An 18,595-nucleotide genomic window follows, 5' to 3' on the forward strand; every position below is an offset into this window, starting at 1 on the left:
TGCGAACAATATTCCATTACAATTTTAGTGAGGTTTGGTATGAAAACGCTGCAGCTTTTGCGGGCCATGTCTAGTAAATCGAAACCGTCGAAAGCAGGTAAAGCAGCTGGGAAACAGGCTGGTGCTACGGCTACACCGAAACCGGTGCAAGGACCGGTCTACGTAGATCCTAAAAGTGGTAGCGTGTTGATCAAAATTCAAGCCAAACCAGGAGCTAAATTCAATGGTATAACAGATATAAGTGAGGACGGTGTTGGAGTACAGATTGGTAAGTAAATTGGGAAAAAAATAAGTTGCTTTTGAAATTTATATTTTCTTAGGTAAAATTCTACTCGTTTAACATTTGCTCTTATAGTCAAACCTGAGAATTCAGATTTACCAGCATCGTGGGAAACTTGCTTATCCTGTAGTTTTAAGACAAACTGTGCATTTTCAAAAAACATCCCTTGGCTTTCTTAACATTGGAGTGACAAACTGATTCAGTCCATACCGATCTCAAAATAGCATTTGACAAAATAGACCATTCGATACTGAGCAAAATTAACCAAAATCGGATGCTATTCTACGTTCATTGCGTTGAACTTTAGTTTTTATTTGTGCTGAAGACAGTTGGCGGGTCCATTTCATGCTGTTTTTACCTGTACGGACTCATCACTACGACCATTATCGTTGATCTATTGTTATATTGCCCGGGTGCCATCTCGTTCCACATGACAGCGCTGTCCTCAATTACAGCCACCTCCGGCGCAGATAACCAGTGCATTTTACTATTAGTCATTTTTGCACTGTCAATAGGCCATATCGGGATAATATATAATTCAGCATGAAGGAAGGGTGATGAGGAGCCTGAAAATAAACCCATGCTAAAGTCACTTTGACTTCAAATGTCCTGATTCTAGTAAGATTCGAACCCATGACCTACCTTGCGGTTACAGAGCCTTCCTCTCAAGCTGGTTTACGAACAGTGCAGGTATGCCGCAAGGAAGCAATTTGAGCCCGCTCCCGTTGTCGCTATTCATTACCGACACAATCATTTGTCTCGGAAATTGCTCCTATTTAGTCTATGCTGACGACTTAAAGATAGTTCAATGTCATTGACAACATTGATGGTTATTTACTTCAAATTTTATTTCACGAATTTGTTCGAATGCTAGTCAATGGAATGCAGATTAATATCACCAAATGTTGCAGAATTAGTTTCCATCGTAAAAAGAGTATTTTATCAATTGACTATACAATTAACGGAGAATAATTAAACTGAGTACAAACTGTTAGATCTTAGAGTGACTCTAGACACAGCTCTTGAGTAGTTCCACGTGAAATAGGTAAATGACAAAATTTAAACCTTTCTGATTTAGGTGAATCTTTGCAAATAGGATAGGAGGAAATATGCACTTTCCACAGGTTTTGACGTTCCACAGGCGCCATTTTGATTCAAGACTCATTTTTAATAAGGGCGTATTTATTTTCATGGGTATTATATTTGAAAGATTGTATCTCAAAAATCAGAGGGGTTGTGTACAAGACACGACCGCATATATAGGTGACGCAGGACTATGTAAATCTCTTTGTACTACAAAGTTTGTAGTGATAGTAGCATGTATTCATGCTTGTAATCATTCGATTCTTCATGTATACATGCTATATGCAACATATAACCATGCTACATGCATTGCATGTAACATTTATCAAAGTAGTAACATTGCATTCGTTCAATTCTCAAAAGATTGTGCATTTGAAAACAATTTAACAAAATCAATAACACAAACTATTACTTTCCTGCTACCTTACTGAAATTAAAGATTGTTTTTATTATCCAAGGTTTCCCACGTTGAAAGGATTTTACCAATTCAATCCTATTTTATCAACAGCACATCTTTTCACTACACTTCTAATGAAACGGCAAGCATGCGTATTCATACACAGCCGTATTATAACCGAACACTACAGCTGTAGCACATTTTTCCAACACAGATATCAAATTCGGCGAGGTTTAATCGTCACGCAGTAAAGAATTTGCGATCTGTTGGGACAACGAACTCGTGTCATTTTTTCTGGCACACTTCCCTAACACAGACATCAGATTGGACTAGATTTCATCGCGTTCGTAAGAAATCTGTTGGTACGAGGGGGCTTTGTCACTCTCTCTGGCGTACTTCCCAAGCAAGGACATCAAAATAGTCTAGGTTGAACCGCGGTGTTAAGAAATCTTGTTGAAATGAGGAAACTTTGTCACTTGTTTTGGCTTACTTCCCAAGCACAGATATCAAATTGGTATAGGTTTAGATCATCGTAAAGCGAAAATTCTGGTAAAACATAGGTTCATTATTTTCAATTTTTCAATAGTTCAACATCAAGAATACATACTTTTCTTCATTTGGGTTAATTCTTAGAAGATTTTCCGATCGATTGGTGTAAGAATATTGAAAATCGATCGGAAAACCGCTGAGCTATTAGCGCTCAAAACCTTTCATTTTTCGTGACGCTCGCATTTTTCGATTTTTTGGAATGACACCCTATCTTAAAACTTGCCGTAAGACGTAGTCCTACGTCAAAACTATCGATTTTACAAAAATTATGTATAAGCAAATAAAGTTGTAGAAAATTGATTTCTGAACATGAAAAAATGTTGGTAAATGGTTGGATAATGCATAAAACAGACCCATTGTGGTCTCTAGCCTCTTATCTAGCAACTCCTACTCCTACCTCCACCTGGTACCAGCCGGAATACGAGCAACCTTAGTGGAGATCGGGTAACCAACCCCGGTGGAAACTAAGGTCATATACTAACAGTGTTGTCTCGACACTGAAAGATGGCAGCCTCATCCCGAGACTCGATAGCGTAAGCCCTACTGCGCAACCTATCTAAACCCAAAAAACTAACAACAAGAGTCAAGAAATATCTTCGCGGAATATTCGGCATGGACCAAGGCGACGAAATAAGGACATGGAATGGAGACTTGGTACCTGGAACTGCCGACTGCTAAATTTCGTTGGTGGCGACAGGGTGCTGCTCGATCAGCTAGAACCCCGAAAGTTTGGCATCGTGGCACTGCAGGAGATCTGCCGCAAGGGCGAGAAGGTGTGGAGGATCCGTGGCGGCAAAGCCCAATTTTTCCAGAGTGGTGGAGCGACCTACGAAATGGATTGGAAAGCGATCAACGAGAGGATGTGCGTGTTGAAGATAAAAGGCCGTTTCTTCAACTATACCATCATAAACGTGCATTGTCCACACGAAGGTAGACCCGACGACGAGAAGGAAGCGTTCTATGCGCAGCTGGAGGCAACGTACGTGCTCACGACGGGGCATCAAGATCGTCATCGGGGATATGAACGCCCAGATCGGCAGGGAAGCAATGTATAGACCGGTGATCGGGACCCATAGCCTGCACACCGACACGAACGATAACGGCCAGCGATGCATCAACTTTGCGGCTTCCCGAGACTGCCGCTGGAAGCATATCTGTCCCATGTTACAAAACACGAAAATGAGAAAATCGCACTCAAAGTTGAAAAACTGATTTTTCTAAAATTACTTAGTTTTGATGTAATTATTTGTCCCTCTTTGAGAGAATGTTGAAAAACTTCACTAAATTTTGTATACAACTTGAAAACATTTTATATGAAAAGGTATATGCAGCGAGACAAATATGCGTCCATTTTTCCAGTAGGACAAATTGTCCTCAAATTTTTTCGAGTTTTTCTTGTATAAACACCATGTTTTCGATTCATATTCTAATCAGGTATCAGGTATCAGCATCTTTGGCTCGAGCAGCACGTTCCTCACAATCATGTGGAAGATTTGTGCCTTGCCCATCTTGCCTGTGTCATCTGATGAGGACGGGAAGGAAAACAGGAGGAATAGGAAGGGGTGGATGAGGAATTTGGACAAATACAAACATATACCTATATACCGAGAGATTTTTGTACCCCCGAGGGGATACTGCAATCCTTGGTAGTTAACTTATCAAAAGTACACCCCCTGAAGGGTATACTCATGATAAATAAGAGCTTATAGCTCAATACCGCTTTCGGTAAGAAACATCAAAATGTCTCGTAATTTTAGTTTCCTAAAATCCGATTCATTTAAGACGTAGGATCCAAAGATCCTATGACGCAATTGTGCTACTGTAGGACAGTTGCAAATTACGTGATATGGTGTACCGTAGTCGGATTCACATAAATTACAATGAAACGATTCAGCTCGCTGAATCGTAGCCATATGATAATTTAGTCTGCAGTGACCAGTCAGTGATCTGACAAGAATACTGCAATTTACCTTTGAGTGTTGCAAAAGAAATTTCGCAACTTCTCACAAGGCTTAACAATGAAACTTTTCGTTTGACGACAAGTTTCAAGATTTTCCCAATAACGTACATGTTCAGATGAAAACCAAGATCGAATCTTTTGTTTTATCCAACATGCCGCTATTGGTAAAGCAGGTTCCGGTCCGAAAACCGACTTTTCTGCTCCAGATCTTGCTAGTTCATCAGCCCATTCATTCCGGTTATACCAGAATGGCCAGGAACCCAAACCAGATGAACGGCATTTAGAATGCTTAGTTCTTCTAATTGGGTGTGGCAGGCGATGACTGTTTTAGATTTAGAATTATCCGCAAAGCCCTTTGCTTTTATAGCGGCTTGACTGTCAGAACAGAAGTAGATAATCTTGCCTATCAGTTCTTTCTGAAGTGCAAACTGAGCTCCGCACATAATTGCAAAGATTTCAGCTTGAAAAACGGTGCAGTAACTACCCAACGAATAGGATTCCTCCAATTCCAGCTCACGGCAGTAAACACCAGCACCCGCGCGACCTTCGTACAAGGAACCATCGGTATAACAGACCACATAGTCGGAAATTTTCCTTTCCAAGTAGCCTGACATCCAATCCTCTCTAGGAGGAAAGTCACTTGAGAAAGTCCTATACGGGAAAGTACGCATGAGCGTTACATCGCTAGGAGCAAGGGCAAACTTGTCCTCAGCAACAATTTGCGACCACAATCGAGTATGACCAGTGGAACCGTCCACAGACTGCCAAAGGCCAATCGCGTGTAGTCGATAAGCACATATTAGTGCCTCTTGCTTCAGGTGGAAGTGTAGAGGTTTAATATTGCAAATAGCTTCTAGGGCGGTAGTAGGAGTTGTAGTAAATGCACCAGACATTGCCATTAAACACATCCTTTGAAGATGGTTTAGCTTTGTCTGGATAGTCACAACTTCCCCTCTCTGCCACCATACAAGACAACCATACGCCAGTATTGGTCTGACAACGACCGTGTATAACCAGTGTATGTATTTGGGTTTAAGCCCCCAAGAGTTGTCAATTGCTCGTCTACATTGCCCAAAGGCCATGCACGCTTTTTAATTTCGGAAATCAATATTTGTGGACCAGTCAAGCTTGGAGTTGAGAATCAACCCCACGTACTTCACTTCGTTCACAACATCAACATCCGAATCGTAAAAGCGCAGAGCGCGAGCTCCATTGGTATTTCTACGTCTTGAAAATAAGACGATAGATGTTTTGCTCGGATTTACCGAAAGTGCAGTTTCTCGGCACCACGTTTCTACGACACGTAGTGCGTGCTGCATTAAGTCAAATAATGTGCTTATGCACTTTCCAACTACTAGGATGAGATAGTCATCCGCAAAACCGTATGACGGATAGCCTAGACCATTGAGTTTCCTCAAAAGGTTGTCCGCCACAAGGTTCCATAAAAGAGGCGAGAGAACGCCACCTTGTGGACATCCACAAACACTTTGCTTCCAAATGCTTGCTTGCCGTAAGGACGAAAAAAGCAATCGGTTACTAAGCATTTGTTCTATCCACTGTATGACTTTATGACAAATATGCGTCCATTTTTCCAGTGGGACAAATTGTCCTCAAATTTTTTCGAGTTTTTCTTGTATAAACACCATGTTTTCGATTCAGATTCTAAAAATACATATATAATTATAAAGTTAGATAACAAAATGTCGAAAATGACAAAATGTAACATGGGCCAATTATGCTTCCACCGGCAGGAGACCTGGTGATCAAAAGCACCTTCTTTCCCCACAATATCACAAGGCCACTTGGAGATCACCTGATCAACGAACCTTGAACCAAATCGACCATATTCTCATCGAGGGCCGGTTTTTATCGAGGTGTGGAAACCTCGAGTGCACGAAATGATTGGTTTGACGGAGAATGCCAACAAGCGATAGAGAGGAAAAAAAAGAGCTTGGGAAAACTATCTGACCATATCCACGAGAGAGAATTTGGCCAAGTATCGACAAGCCAGGAATGAGTTGACCACGATCCTGAGGAAAAAGCGCAAGAAGGAGGACAGAGATCGTGAGAAGCTAGAACAACTATTCCGGGCTAATGACACCCACAAGTTTTACGAGAAGGTGAACCAAACTCACAAGGCCCACTCACCAAAACCTGACATGTGTAGGGACGAGGATCCCCTCCCTAATCACTAATCACAAACGAGCGCGAGGTGGTCGACAGGTGGAATCAGTTCTTCGATGAGCACCTCAACGGCGATATAGCAGCAGGAGACGCAATGGAAGTTAACCTCGGAGTACCTACAAACGACAACAGCGTACCGGCTCCTGATCTTGAAGAGATCCGGCGAGAAATCGGTCTGCTGAAGAATAACAAAGCCGCCGTAAAGGACCGACTCCCGGCTGAACTCTACAAAAATGGCCAAGCAACGGCACTTCACTGGCTGATTTCAAGGATTTGGGAAGAAGAGAAACTACCGGAGGAGTGGATGGAAGGCGTAGTCTGTCCCATCTACAAAAAGGGCGGCCGACTAGACTGCTGTAACTACCGCGGCATTACGCTGGTCAACGCCGCCGCGTCTCGACCAGGTTGAAGCCGACGTGCGTGTGTCGAGACGCGCAATGAATTGGCGACGAGTAGCCCAAGATCGAGAATGGAGAAGAATTCTTGATACGGCAAGAGCTACCCCGGCTCTCGGCTGAATAAGTAAGTAAGTAAGTAACATGAAAAAAATATGCACTGAAAAAAATCTTTTACCAATTTAAAAAAAAAATTGAAAAAACTTAACTTTTGAAATCAAGATATCAAAAATAAACAATTTTTGAAAATTTTTAATTTTTTTCAAAGATAGAAGTAATTTGCAACCTTTTAAAAGTTATCCTGAGATGGAGCAACTTTCATGGACGGACTTCGTAGAACAACGACTTTCATGATTTTTTTCCAACTTGGGCTTTTTCAAGTAATATGTATATGAATTTGTAACGCAAATAATAATTTTTTATGTCATTTACAACAAAATTGGTCATAATAATATTTTTTCTAAATGTAGGCGTTTTCGAGATATTCGGAGAGAAGATTTATTTTAATTTTTAATGTTGAACACGTCTTTTTCATATGTTACTCCAGTTGCTCCAGTGTTTCTATAAAATATCTATTAACTACATTTAATTTCCTACAACTTATTCGAATACACCTTATTGATTCAGCCTTTCGCTTTTGAGTTGTGGGTATTTTGAAATCTGTATTCGAAAAAACTAGACACGCTGATTAGTTAACTTTTTACCGCATGAGTAAACATAACAGAAATTTTGACTAATGATAGTTCAAAGGATGTTGTTTATATCGGTGGACCAAAATAGATTAGGAGATTACAGTGATATCTTTGGAACAAGAGAAAGTACACAAAAAACTTTGGGTGCTTTCTTCGAAAATCCAAATGCTTCTCATCGACGGAGCAATAAACTGCTCAGAATCGAACACTCAACCATATCCCAAGTAATCAGACGTTCAAGAAGCATCAGACTACCAAACGGAATGATGACAGCGGTAGGAAACGCGCCACCATAGACCCGACGAATACCAGCATGGTAGTTGCGCATTCAAGCACAACCCAATATTTCGATTCAGGATGTGGCCAAAACAGGCTAAATTTTCGGTTTATTTTGTGCAATAAACAATGACACTTTGTGGACTGCACGTGTACAAAGTTCGGATGGCACCGAACTGGAGTGACAAACAGAACACGGTGGCCAAAACTCGCGAAAGGAAGCTGTTCATAAAATTGTTCTGTATTGTGATGAATGGTGAAACCTACCAGACCAATACCGGAACAGGAATACTATGTTGCCACCTATAAATTTTCAGTTCCTGAGAATGTACAAAAGGAGAATACGTTGTTGAAAATTCGTTGTCTCGCAAATGATCTGTGGATGACGTAAAATGAGTCAACCGTTCATTACATTTTTACCATCCTTGCTATAGGTATATGGTAGGTGGCAGCTACTATCGTGGCATACTTTGCGTCTATGGTGCCGTGTTTCCTGCCGCTACCATCCTTCTGTTTGGTAGTCTGATACTGCTTGAATTGTCAACCAAACTCGGAAGGGCTACACACCGAAACCTGACATGTGTAGGGACGAGGGAGGGAATCTAATTACAAACTAGCGCGAGGTGGTCGACAGGTGGAAGCAGTTCTTCGATGAACACCTCAATGGCGAAGTCGCAGAAGGAGGGGGAACGGAAATTAACCTAGGAGCGCCCAAGGAAGATAGTAATATCCTAGCACCTGAACTCCAAGAAGTCAAGCGAGAAATCGGGCTGCTGAAGACCAATAAAGCCGCTGGGAAGGACCGCCTACCGACAGAGCTTTATAAACATGACGGAGAAACGCTAGCAAAGGCTCTAGGGAATGATCAGGCGGGTTTCATGGGGACTAGCGCAACTACGGACCAAATTTTTACTATCCGACAGATTTTGCAGAAATGTCGGGAGAACAACGTGCCCAAGCATCACATCCTTTTTGATTTCAAAGCAGCATACGATCTAGTCGATCGAGACAAGCTATGGCAGATAATGCACGAACACGGTTTTCCGGACAAACTGACACGGACTGATCAGAGCTATATTGGATCGAGTGATGTGTTTCGTGCGCAGTCCCTGTTCGTTTCTCGAGTCTCTTCGAGACGCGGCGAGGGTTGAGACAAGGTGACGGTTTATCCTGCATGCTGTTCAACATCGCTCTTGAGGGGGTGATCCGACGAGCGGGCATCGAAACGAGAGGCACGATTTTTAGGGTAGCCAACTTCTTGGCATTGCAGATGACTTCGATATCATAGCAAGGAACTTTGCGACTGAAAGCGGAGTCTAGGAGAATTGGGCTAAAAATAAATGCGTCGAAGACCAAATACATGAAAGGAAGAGGCTCAAAGGAAACAAATGCGCGTTTCCCACGGACGGTAACCGTTGACGGCGACGAACTAGAAGTGGTAGAGGAGTTTGTGTATTTGGGATCGCTGGTGACCGCGGACAACACTAGTAAGGAGATCCAGCGGCGCATCCAAGCGGGAAATCGGGCCTACTTTGCCCTTCGTAAAACGCTACGATCAGGAATCATACCCCGCCGCACGAAGCTAACAATGTACAAAACCATTATTAGACCGGTAGTTCTTTATGGACTTGAAGCCGTGACGCTGCTTACGGAGGACATACGCGCCCTTGCCGTGTTCGAGCGGAAAGTGCTGCGGCGATATTTGGCTGAGTATAAACTGAAAGCGGAGAGTGGCGAAGGCGTATGAATCGCGAGCTACAGTCACTGCTTGGGGAGACTCCCATCGTACATCTAGGGAAAGTTAGCAGGACGACAGTGCGACGAAAGTTCTTTTCAACAACCCCACCGGCACCAGGAAGGGGGCCCAACGTGCACGATGGCTTGACCAGGTCGAAAGCCATTTGCGACTTCTGAGACGACTAGGAAATTGACGACGAGTGGCCCAAGACCGAGTTGAATGGAGACGAGTGCTTGAAACAGCACGAGCCATCCCGGCTCTATGCTAAAGATGAAGAGAAGACTATACACGAACGGCTTCGTCGATCGCATAGCGCTGTGGTTTTCCGGTTGGTTCGTTGCAACAAGCCGTTTACCGAAAAGAAAATTACGTTAAGTGCAAGTTTATTGCAAGCTGGAGTTATGATAATCAAGCAATCGGTTCTTTTAAGGATCACGCAACAATTGAAGAATTGTTTATTATATTTTCTTGTCCAGTTAATACGATAATAAGACAGGTAACGTGGGAAAAGTTGAATTTTTCGCCGTTGCGGACGACCAACAAATGGCGGGAATAAGTTTTCTGGTCACGGATGACATATTCTACAACTTCCAAAACGTCTGCAGCTTGTAAATCAGTGTTCTTTTTTTGTAAGCCACAGAAAAGTTTTGCGTAAAATTTTCAGCTTTTTGAAAACTAGCGCGTACCGTGTACGGATTACCAGAGGAAAAGCTCCATTGAACGTAGAAACAGATCATGAAAATTGATTTACTGTTTGGTTTAGTGTGACTGATTCGTTTTAATAAAATAGATTCAATAAATTCGTAGAAATAACTCCCAAATCTGTTGAGGATTGAACGTATACAATGTTCCTACTTTGATAAACGTTACGTACAACGCATGTACTGCCGCCGGAAGCATATCTGTCCCATGTTATAAAACACGAAAATGAGAAAATCGCACTCAAAGTTGAAAAACTGATTTTTCTAAAATTACTTAGTTTTCATGTTATTATTCACCCCTCTTTGAGATAATGTTGAAAAACTTCACTAAATTTTGTATACAACTTGAAACCATTTTATATGAAAAGGTATATGCAGCAAGACAAATATGCGCCCATTTTTCCATTGGGACAAATTGGCTTCAAATTTTTTCGAGTTTTTCTAGTATAAACATCATGCTTTCGATTCATATTATAAAAATATATATATAATTATAACGTTAGACAACAAAATGTCGAAAATGACACAACGTAACATGGGACAGTTATGCTTCCACCGGCAGTGTAGTATGTATACATGAAGAATCGTATTATTACCAGGCTTCATTTTCAGTTTTTTGCCTTATAGATGATCATTTGACTGCAGTGCCTCAACGAAACAGAATTTGAAAAAGTAGTGTAAAAGTCAATTGTAGAGTTAATTATTATCTACATTATTGTTGAAGAAAGTATAGCTCTATCTTTTGTATTTACCGGGCTATGATGCTACTACCCCGTTGGTAGCGAAAAGAGCGCTCATTTGGCTACCAACGGGGTAGCAATCGCATAGCGCCGTAAATACAAAAGATAAAACTATACTTTCTTCAACAAAAATCTAGATAATAATTAGCTCTATAATTGCCCTTTACACTACTTTTTCGTATTCTGTTTAGTTGAGACGGTGTAGCCAAATGAGCATCTTCTGAGCAAACAACCGAGAATGAAGCACATACATGGATACATCCTACTATCGCTACAAAGAGACTTGCGTAGTCCTACGTCACCTATGCGGTCGTGTCTTGTGCACAACCCCTCTGATTTTTTTCTTCAGTAAAAATATTAAAATAGGGTACTTGTCGAGTAGTTGTTGCTTATTTCAAACCATACTAGTTAATTTTTAGAGAGCCACTTGTGATGGCGAATCTATTATCCTTTTGTCATTGTAGCATATTGAACGATTTTCCCTTATTTGACGAACCCACAAAAGGAATATCGAAATAAAATCATAAACCAATCCCTTCCAGCTGCCCCACCGCTCGATGGTGAAGCCAACGCAGAACTGATCAAATACCTGGCGAAGCTGTTGGATTTGCGCAAAAGTGACGTCAGCCTGGACAAAGGTTCAAAGTCCCGCCAGAAGACGGTCGTTCTGGAGAAGAGATGCCGCACTCCCGAACAGGTGCTGGATACGTTTCGGAAGGAAGCTCAACAGACGTGATAGGCAGCAGGGCAACCGAACACTCTCTTTTGATGGGTAAGTTTTAGCTACTACTTTATTTTCCTCTCATTCTATAGATGTGTACGGGTGTATAATTATACTTTTTTTTTACCTCCAACGAATAAAATCATTGTAAAACGACGGCTTAGTGCACATAAATCTAAAAAAATATTAACAAAAAGAATACCTTTCTACAAACTTGGGGTCTGTCTAGTAAGCCCTATCCAACACGTATGTTTCCTTTCTTGTTTCCACATTACTCTATATAGAATGGTTAATAGGTTTATAATAGATATCAACAGTTTTATCAAGTGGTTTCCAATACGTAGTACAAATGTGAAGAACATCGGCAATTGTCCGATGCTTTTGCTGAGCGGGAAAAAGTTCTGATTTTCTATCATTTTTCTTTTAGCTAAACGCGAACGTTGACTTTCTCTAAAAAGTTTTTACTAACTACCATTAGGTTTACTCAAACCGGGTTGAGAAATGTGTCGTATTTTTAGAATCCCTAGTCTTCTTCGGTTTCTGCTGATTTGCAATCGTAGAACGAAACGAATCCCGTGAAAGCATGCAAGGAATGTGAAGAGAAGAGAGAATTTCAAATTAGAACCATTTTCTCCTCCGGTCGGTTGCTTGTACGCGCTGCTAGAACTAGGGTCTACGGTTCACCAAATAAAATTTCCGAACCTGGTGGTATCCGACCGGTTCCGAACTGGATCGTACTAAAGTAGTTGGCGGATTGCAGTACGTTTGGCTGTTGTGTTTCACCCGGCGAGAATGATTGGGTCTGGCTAGGTGGTGCTCCGGCGGCTCCGTTCGCATTCGGTTCGAGTTGCAGTGTCAGATTGTACGGATCCTTAATGTAGTCGCTGTAGATGTCAGCACCTTCGGCTGGTCCCGCAGCTGGCTGGACAAACATAGGGGCAAAGCTTTGAGCGATGCCAATCGGTACGTTGCTTAGCGAAGGGTATTGATTGCCCGCCAGCAAGTGGCTCAGCGGGACCGACGAAGGATGTGGTTGGGTTTGCTCCGGTGAGCTGTACTCTGGTGTGGGTTCAGGCTGGTCTGGTTGCGGTTCCGGGATGAATGGAGGAGGTGATGGTGTAACTGGTAGCTCAATTATGTTGGAGTAGCGATTCATGTCGGCAGGGCTGGATGGTGGTTGGAATTCGGATTGGGCTACGGATGGGAACGGTGTAGGGGCAACAGCTGTTGGCGGGGGATTTGATGGTGCTATCAGGACCGGAACGCCCAACGGGACTTGCGGTATTATGGGCGGGTGGTTTATATTGTTTGTATTGTTGATTAGCAGATTGGTCGCAGCGGGTGCTATGCGTCCACCTTCTGGCGGGGAACTTGAGAGGACTTGTGGGACTGGTTGCAACGTGTTTATCGGGGTCGGAACCGGCATTGCGACGGCAGGTGATGTCGGAACTGGCGATGGTGCCGAAGGTGCCAAAACGGGCTTTGTATTAGAAGCTAAAAAGTTTATTGATTAATAGGTTGAAATTATGCGTCGAATACTAGTAACTTACTGTCGGTCTTAAAAAGTTCATCTTTCAGATGGGGCAAAAACCCGGAAATGCGCTGCCAGGTTACATCCCATAATGTAGAATGTGTCACTCCGTCGCTATTATGGAATACGCAAACCTGCAAGACAGGAAAAATTGGAATTTAAAATTCAGGAGTCTCGCGAAGTAAAAGACATTGTTGAGAAAAGCAAATCGTTTATCTAAAATGAGTTTCGAGTAAAATGTTGCTCACTAATCGATATTATCAAGGTGATCAAAGAACAATCAGTTATGGTAACTCTGTTCGACATGTTCTCCAATATGACATGAACTCTGTTCGACATGAAGATTCCAATATGACCAGCAAAGGTACGGGAATTGATAAAGAACTTATAGACAGATGCGACATCATTCTACGAATGTTTTCTTGTGGTTTTATAGTTAACGTAAATGCAGTCGCACTGGAAGCCGTACGACTCTATGGTATCCTATGTCAGCGAGCGTACACAAAATGTTGATAGCATAGTGCAGATGCTATCGATGTTGCGCTTCTAACAATTGGAATAATGAGCGAAGAGGAACAGGAGACCAGAAACAAAGATTTTAGAAATTTGTGCGAGCATAATAGCCGCAAGACAAGCCGTTGCTATACGACGCAAAATATTTTAAACATGATTGCTCACAACTTCCGACCCGTTTCTAGCTAAGATCTGAAATGAACTTAAACGAAATAGCAAAGAACTACTTAAGAAAGAAGTCAGAGATCTAGTATTTTGTGAACCATCCGATTCGTCGGATGAAGACGACGATTGAATTGATGTTTTGTCTTTGAAAAAAATGTACCATTTTCTTCTAAAAATGCTGACAAACAAAATCAGAAAAACTCTCACTGTATGACTACAAACGTTGGATCATAAGCGGATCTGATAAATGAAACAATACTACGGAGTAAAAAAAATTATAGCTGCCTACCCAAAGAAGCGAAATTTTGTAACATTTTGTAACATTGCCAAATACAGCAAACCTCTATCAGGCTTCATTTTCGGTTTTTTGCTCACTGCCGCTACTCGTATAACAGTCCCATTTATATAGATAACTCCATAGAAATAGAACAGATTAACCTCGTGTTTTGTCTTGACCTTGAAATAAGGTTGATATGTATGGCAGAAAAGGCTTAGCTAAGGCTAATGCCAATGCACTCTCTAATCATCTCTCTCTGAGATCCTTTCCAGTGTTGTTAACCAACACATTTGTAAATGATACCTAATAAATAGCGTTGAGCGGGACTCGGCTGAGAGAACTATTCTGATACCCATAGCTACCGGTTATTTTGTATCGCGCGTTTATTCCGAAATCCCCGTACCGTGTTATAATTACAAAAGAAGATTATTAAAAGTGGCGACTAGGTAAAAAGTGTTCGGTATTGTGTGCAGAAATCCGGTTTTCTTAAGTCGGTTCGGTTTTCGCGAGTGAAAGTTCTGTGCTAAAGGCACACAGCAACGAGTTTTCGGCTAAGGTCGTTACGCTATTAGTAGCGAAGTGATATTTCGGCGAAATTTTACTGATCATCTTTAGCAGCAGAAAAGCTACGGTAAATATTTTTTCTTGGAGTGCTACGGTGCTCAGAAAAAAATGTTATTTGAAAAGGAAATTACTGTGATTCATTTGTTGACGTAGGACTACGTCTTACGGCAAGTTTTGAGATAGGGTGTCATTCCAAAAAATCGAAAAATGCGAGCGTCACGAAAAATGAAAGGTTTTGAGCGCTAATAGCTCAGCGGTTTTCCGATCGATTTTCAATATTCTTACACCAATCGATCGGAAAATCTTCAAAGAATTGACCCAAATGAAGAAAAGTATGGAGTCTTGATGTTGAACTATTGAAAAATTGAAAATAATGAACCTATGTTTTACCAGAATTCTCGCTTCGTGATTAGTTTGAAAGATTCTTTGCGATGATCTAAACCTATACCTATACCTATTTGATATCTGTGCTTGGGAAGTAAGCCAAAACAACTGACAAAGCTTCCTCATTTCAACAAGATTTCTTAACACCGCGCTTCAACCTAGACCATTTTGATGTCCTTGCTTGGGAAGTACGCCAGAGAGAGTGACAAAGCCCCCTCGTGCCAACAGATTTATTACGAACGCGATTAAACCTAGTCCAATCTGATGTCTGTGTTAGGGAAGTGTGCCAGAAAAAATGACACAAGTTCGTTGTCCCAACAGATCGCAAATTCTTTACTGCGAGACGATTAAACCTCGGCGAATTTGATATCTGTGTTGGAAAAATGTGCTACAGCTGTAGTGTTCGGTTATAATACGACTCTGTATGAAGGTGAAATTAGTCATCATCGATTCTGCCAATTTCAAAAGCAGTTTTTTTGTTTGAAACAAAAATTCGGTTTATGAAAATATATTCGCTGTGTTCAGATTGGCAAGAAGAATGCAGTATATACATTTTTATAAACACATTCCCGCTTTTGGGCCGAAAAGCTGCTTCCGAAATTGGGCTTTCCGACGAAAAGTCAATGACTGCTAGTTTCCCGTGAATACACATGCTTACCGTTTCATTAGAAGTGTATTGAAAAGATGTGCTGTTGATAAAATAGGATTGAATTGGTAAAATCCCTTCAACGTGGGGAACCATGGGTAATAAAAACAATCTTTAATTTCAGTAAGGTAGCAGGAAAGCAATAGTTTGTGTTCTTGATTTTGTTAAATTGTTTTCAAATGCACAATCTTTTGAGAATTGAACGTATGCAATGTTACTACTTTGATAAATGTTACATACAACCAGGGATGCCACATATAATTCTGTGTTTTTTGTTGGAAAAATCTGACAATCTATACGGCGAGGAAAAATATCTGTGCAAAAATCTGTCCAATGCAAAACAATGAGAGTGAAAGAGATAGAGAGTCATTTTGCTGACTATTTCCGTCTCTTTCACTCTCATGTAAAAGCTCAAAAATCTGTTTAATCTGTGTAATTTGGCGAAAATCTGTATTCTATGCATACAGATTCTGTACAGGCGATTTCTTTCAAATATCTGTTAAACACAGAATAATCTGTGCATGTGGCAACTCTGCATACAACGCATGTAGCATGTATATATGTTGCATTTAGTATGTATACATGAAGAATCGAATGATTACAAGCATGAATACATGCTACTATCACTACAAAGAGACTTACGTAGTCCTGCGTCACCTATATATGCGGTCGTGTCGTGTCAACCCCTCTGATTTTTTGTTGGAAAAATCTGACAATCTGTACGGCGAGGAAAAATATCTGTGCAGAAATCTGCCCAATGCAAAACAATGAGAGTGAAAAAGGTAGAGAGTCATTTTGCTGACTATTTCCGTCTCTTTCACACTCATGTAAAAGCTTAAAAATCTGTTTAATCTGTGTAATTTGGCGAAAATATGTATTCTATGCATACAGATTCTGTACAGGCGATTTCTTTCAAGTATCTGTTAAACACAGAGTAATCTGTGCATGTGGCAACCCACAGTTTGCCATGCGCATAATGGCGAGAACACCGTAAAAAGTGTTCTGTACCAGAAGCCGTCGTCAAATATAGATCATCTTATCGATTATGATAAAGGTATATTTATACGGCTTTCTTCTTAATTAAACTAAATTTTTAGGTTCAGATTCTGATGCCTCTTTTGATGGAGAGAAAACTGACCCGTTTGGCCTTCACCATGGATTTGGTAGCGATATTCCTAAGAAACCACAATATTTATCAACCGTGAAGAATGTACGTGAAATTGAAACGATGATGCTCTTCAGAAATACGTTCGGAAGGATAAAGGCATAGAACTAGGGCTGTCTAACCGGTAGTACCGAAACCGGTAATACCGACCAATTTTTGGATACCGAAATACCGTCATCCGGGGATACTTGCAACACTTTTGAACTTTGACTTGGTATAACTTTCGAAGTGTACCGTTTATGTCCAAGTGTTTTTTTTTAACGAGTAGGGAAATCTGCTATCAGACACCTGAGAAGACAACTCAGGGAGTGGGGTTTGGTATCCCGACCCTCCTACTGGGGCGTGAGGATCCAGACCCACTAAAACCCTACTCGAGTCTCCAGCCTCAATCCCCCCTGGAACCACCTTATCGGTATTACTTCAGGGAGGTGTCCAAGTGTAAGTAGCCAAAACATGTATAGTGGTCAGTACTTTTGATTTATGATTATGAGACAAAATATCAACTAAATGAATCTGTAGAATGAACCGAAAATAGGGGTGTTGCATGTTACTCAGTAAACGGGGTTACTTGCAACTCTTTTCTGATTTTGCGTTTCTTATGATTTTAAATTTGATTTTAAAACGCGAATGACTATTTTTAGATATTTTGAGTGTGTTTGCAGTAAAACAAGAGATACTGGAGGTATGTTTTGCTTCGCCATTTGCGTCTATCGCTTTTTAAAGGATATTCGGAGAAAATGCAGCATGAAGGCGAACTCCAAATTGCTGTTTCATGGCACGTGGAATTTTTCACAATTTTATTTTCCCGGAGCTGGCAGTAGATAAAATAACATCGTACAGATGCTAACTGACTTTGTACATACTGTCTATTACGATTAATATCTATTTTACAAGTACTGCAAGCCGCGCCACATTGGAAGTAACAACACGAATTCATCGTTTCTTCTCCAAGTTCAAAACATAAACAAAGCTCAAAGTTGCTATTTGTTAGCTTATATGATGCGCTAATTGTGTACAGGAACTGAATGATAAAAAATAATTTCATGTCAATTAACTGACGCAACTTTGCACATCCATTTTTCCTATTCTAAAAGTGAAATTACTTTCCAATCGTATAAAAACAAGCAAAACAATGATATAATGGATGCAACTTGACTAAACAATAGGTAAACGTCCCTTCTTTAAAACGGCATTGGCTACAAATCGTTATGTTGACAAACAAATGCGTTAGAGCTGTTAAAAGTGCGATGCGCAAAAGTGTTGCAAGTAACCCCGGTGTTGCAAGTATCCCCGGATGACGGTACCGGTTTTGGCAAAGCAAAAAACCGGTATTTCCGGTATTTTTTAATATCTTAGTTTTTTCAAACTCCTTATTCGAAGAAGAACTAAGTTTGATGGAAGATTATAAAACTCATATAAACAAATAACTTGGTGTTAATGCTGACGAGATTCTGCGATTACTAACAGTGAAGAACGTGAAATTGTGGGTCAAATAATTATAGCTCTTGAACCCGTTTAAGGCACAGTAGAGCATATTTGCCGTAAAAAAGTTTCATTGTAAGAACTAGATGTCGTGTTTCTTATTTTTGAACAACTTGATATTTTAAACCCACCAAATTAGTCGAAGTTCTCAA

The 18,595-nt window shown here is 40.9% G+C and overlaps 2 protein-coding genes across 2 annotated transcripts in view; one reads left to right on the forward strand and one right to left on the reverse strand.

Annotated features, from left to right (window-relative positions):
• Window positions 1–11,868, forward strand: LOC128741272 (UPF0235 protein C15orf40 homolog). Its single transcript, XM_053836959.1, has 2 exons — window positions 1–268; window positions 11,538–11,868. The coding sequence occupies exons 1-2, from the start codon at window positions 40–42 to the stop codon at window positions 11,729–11,731; spliced, it is 423 nt and encodes a 140-aa protein (XP_053692934.1). The 5' UTR covers window positions 1–39; the 3' UTR covers window positions 11,732–11,868.
• LOC128741271 (Golgi-specific brefeldin A-resistance guanine nucleotide exchange factor 1) overlaps window positions 11,738–18,595 on the reverse strand; it is a 25,735-nt gene continuing 18,877 nt past the window's right edge. The window contains exons 9-10 of the mRNA XM_053836958.1: window positions 13,267–13,381; window positions 11,738–13,210 (exon numbers count right to left, since the gene is read on the reverse strand). Coding sequence (XP_053692933.1) covers window positions 12,390–13,210; window positions 13,267–13,381 — 936 coding nt within the window. The 3' untranslated portion in view covers window positions 11,738–12,389. The remainder of the gene's footprint in view (window positions 13,211–13,266; window positions 13,382–18,595) is intronic.

Source organism: Sabethes cyaneus, chromosome 3 (genome assembly GCF_943734655.1).
Source record: "Sabethes cyaneus chromosome 3, idSabCyanKW18_F2, whole genome shotgun sequence".
NCBI lineage: Eukaryota > Metazoa > Arthropoda > Insecta > Diptera > Culicidae > Sabethes > Sabethes cyaneus.

Excerpts from the sequence above, each read along its gene's own strand:
- LOC128741272 (XM_053836959.1), top strand. The coding sequence starts at position 40 with ATGAAAACGCTGCAGCTTTTGCGGGCCATGTCTAGTAAATCGAAACCG. Across the intron at positions 269-11,537 it reads CGGTGTTGGAGTACAGATTG|CTGCCCCACCGCTCGATGGT; the intron begins GTAAGTAAATTG and ends AATCCCTTCCAG.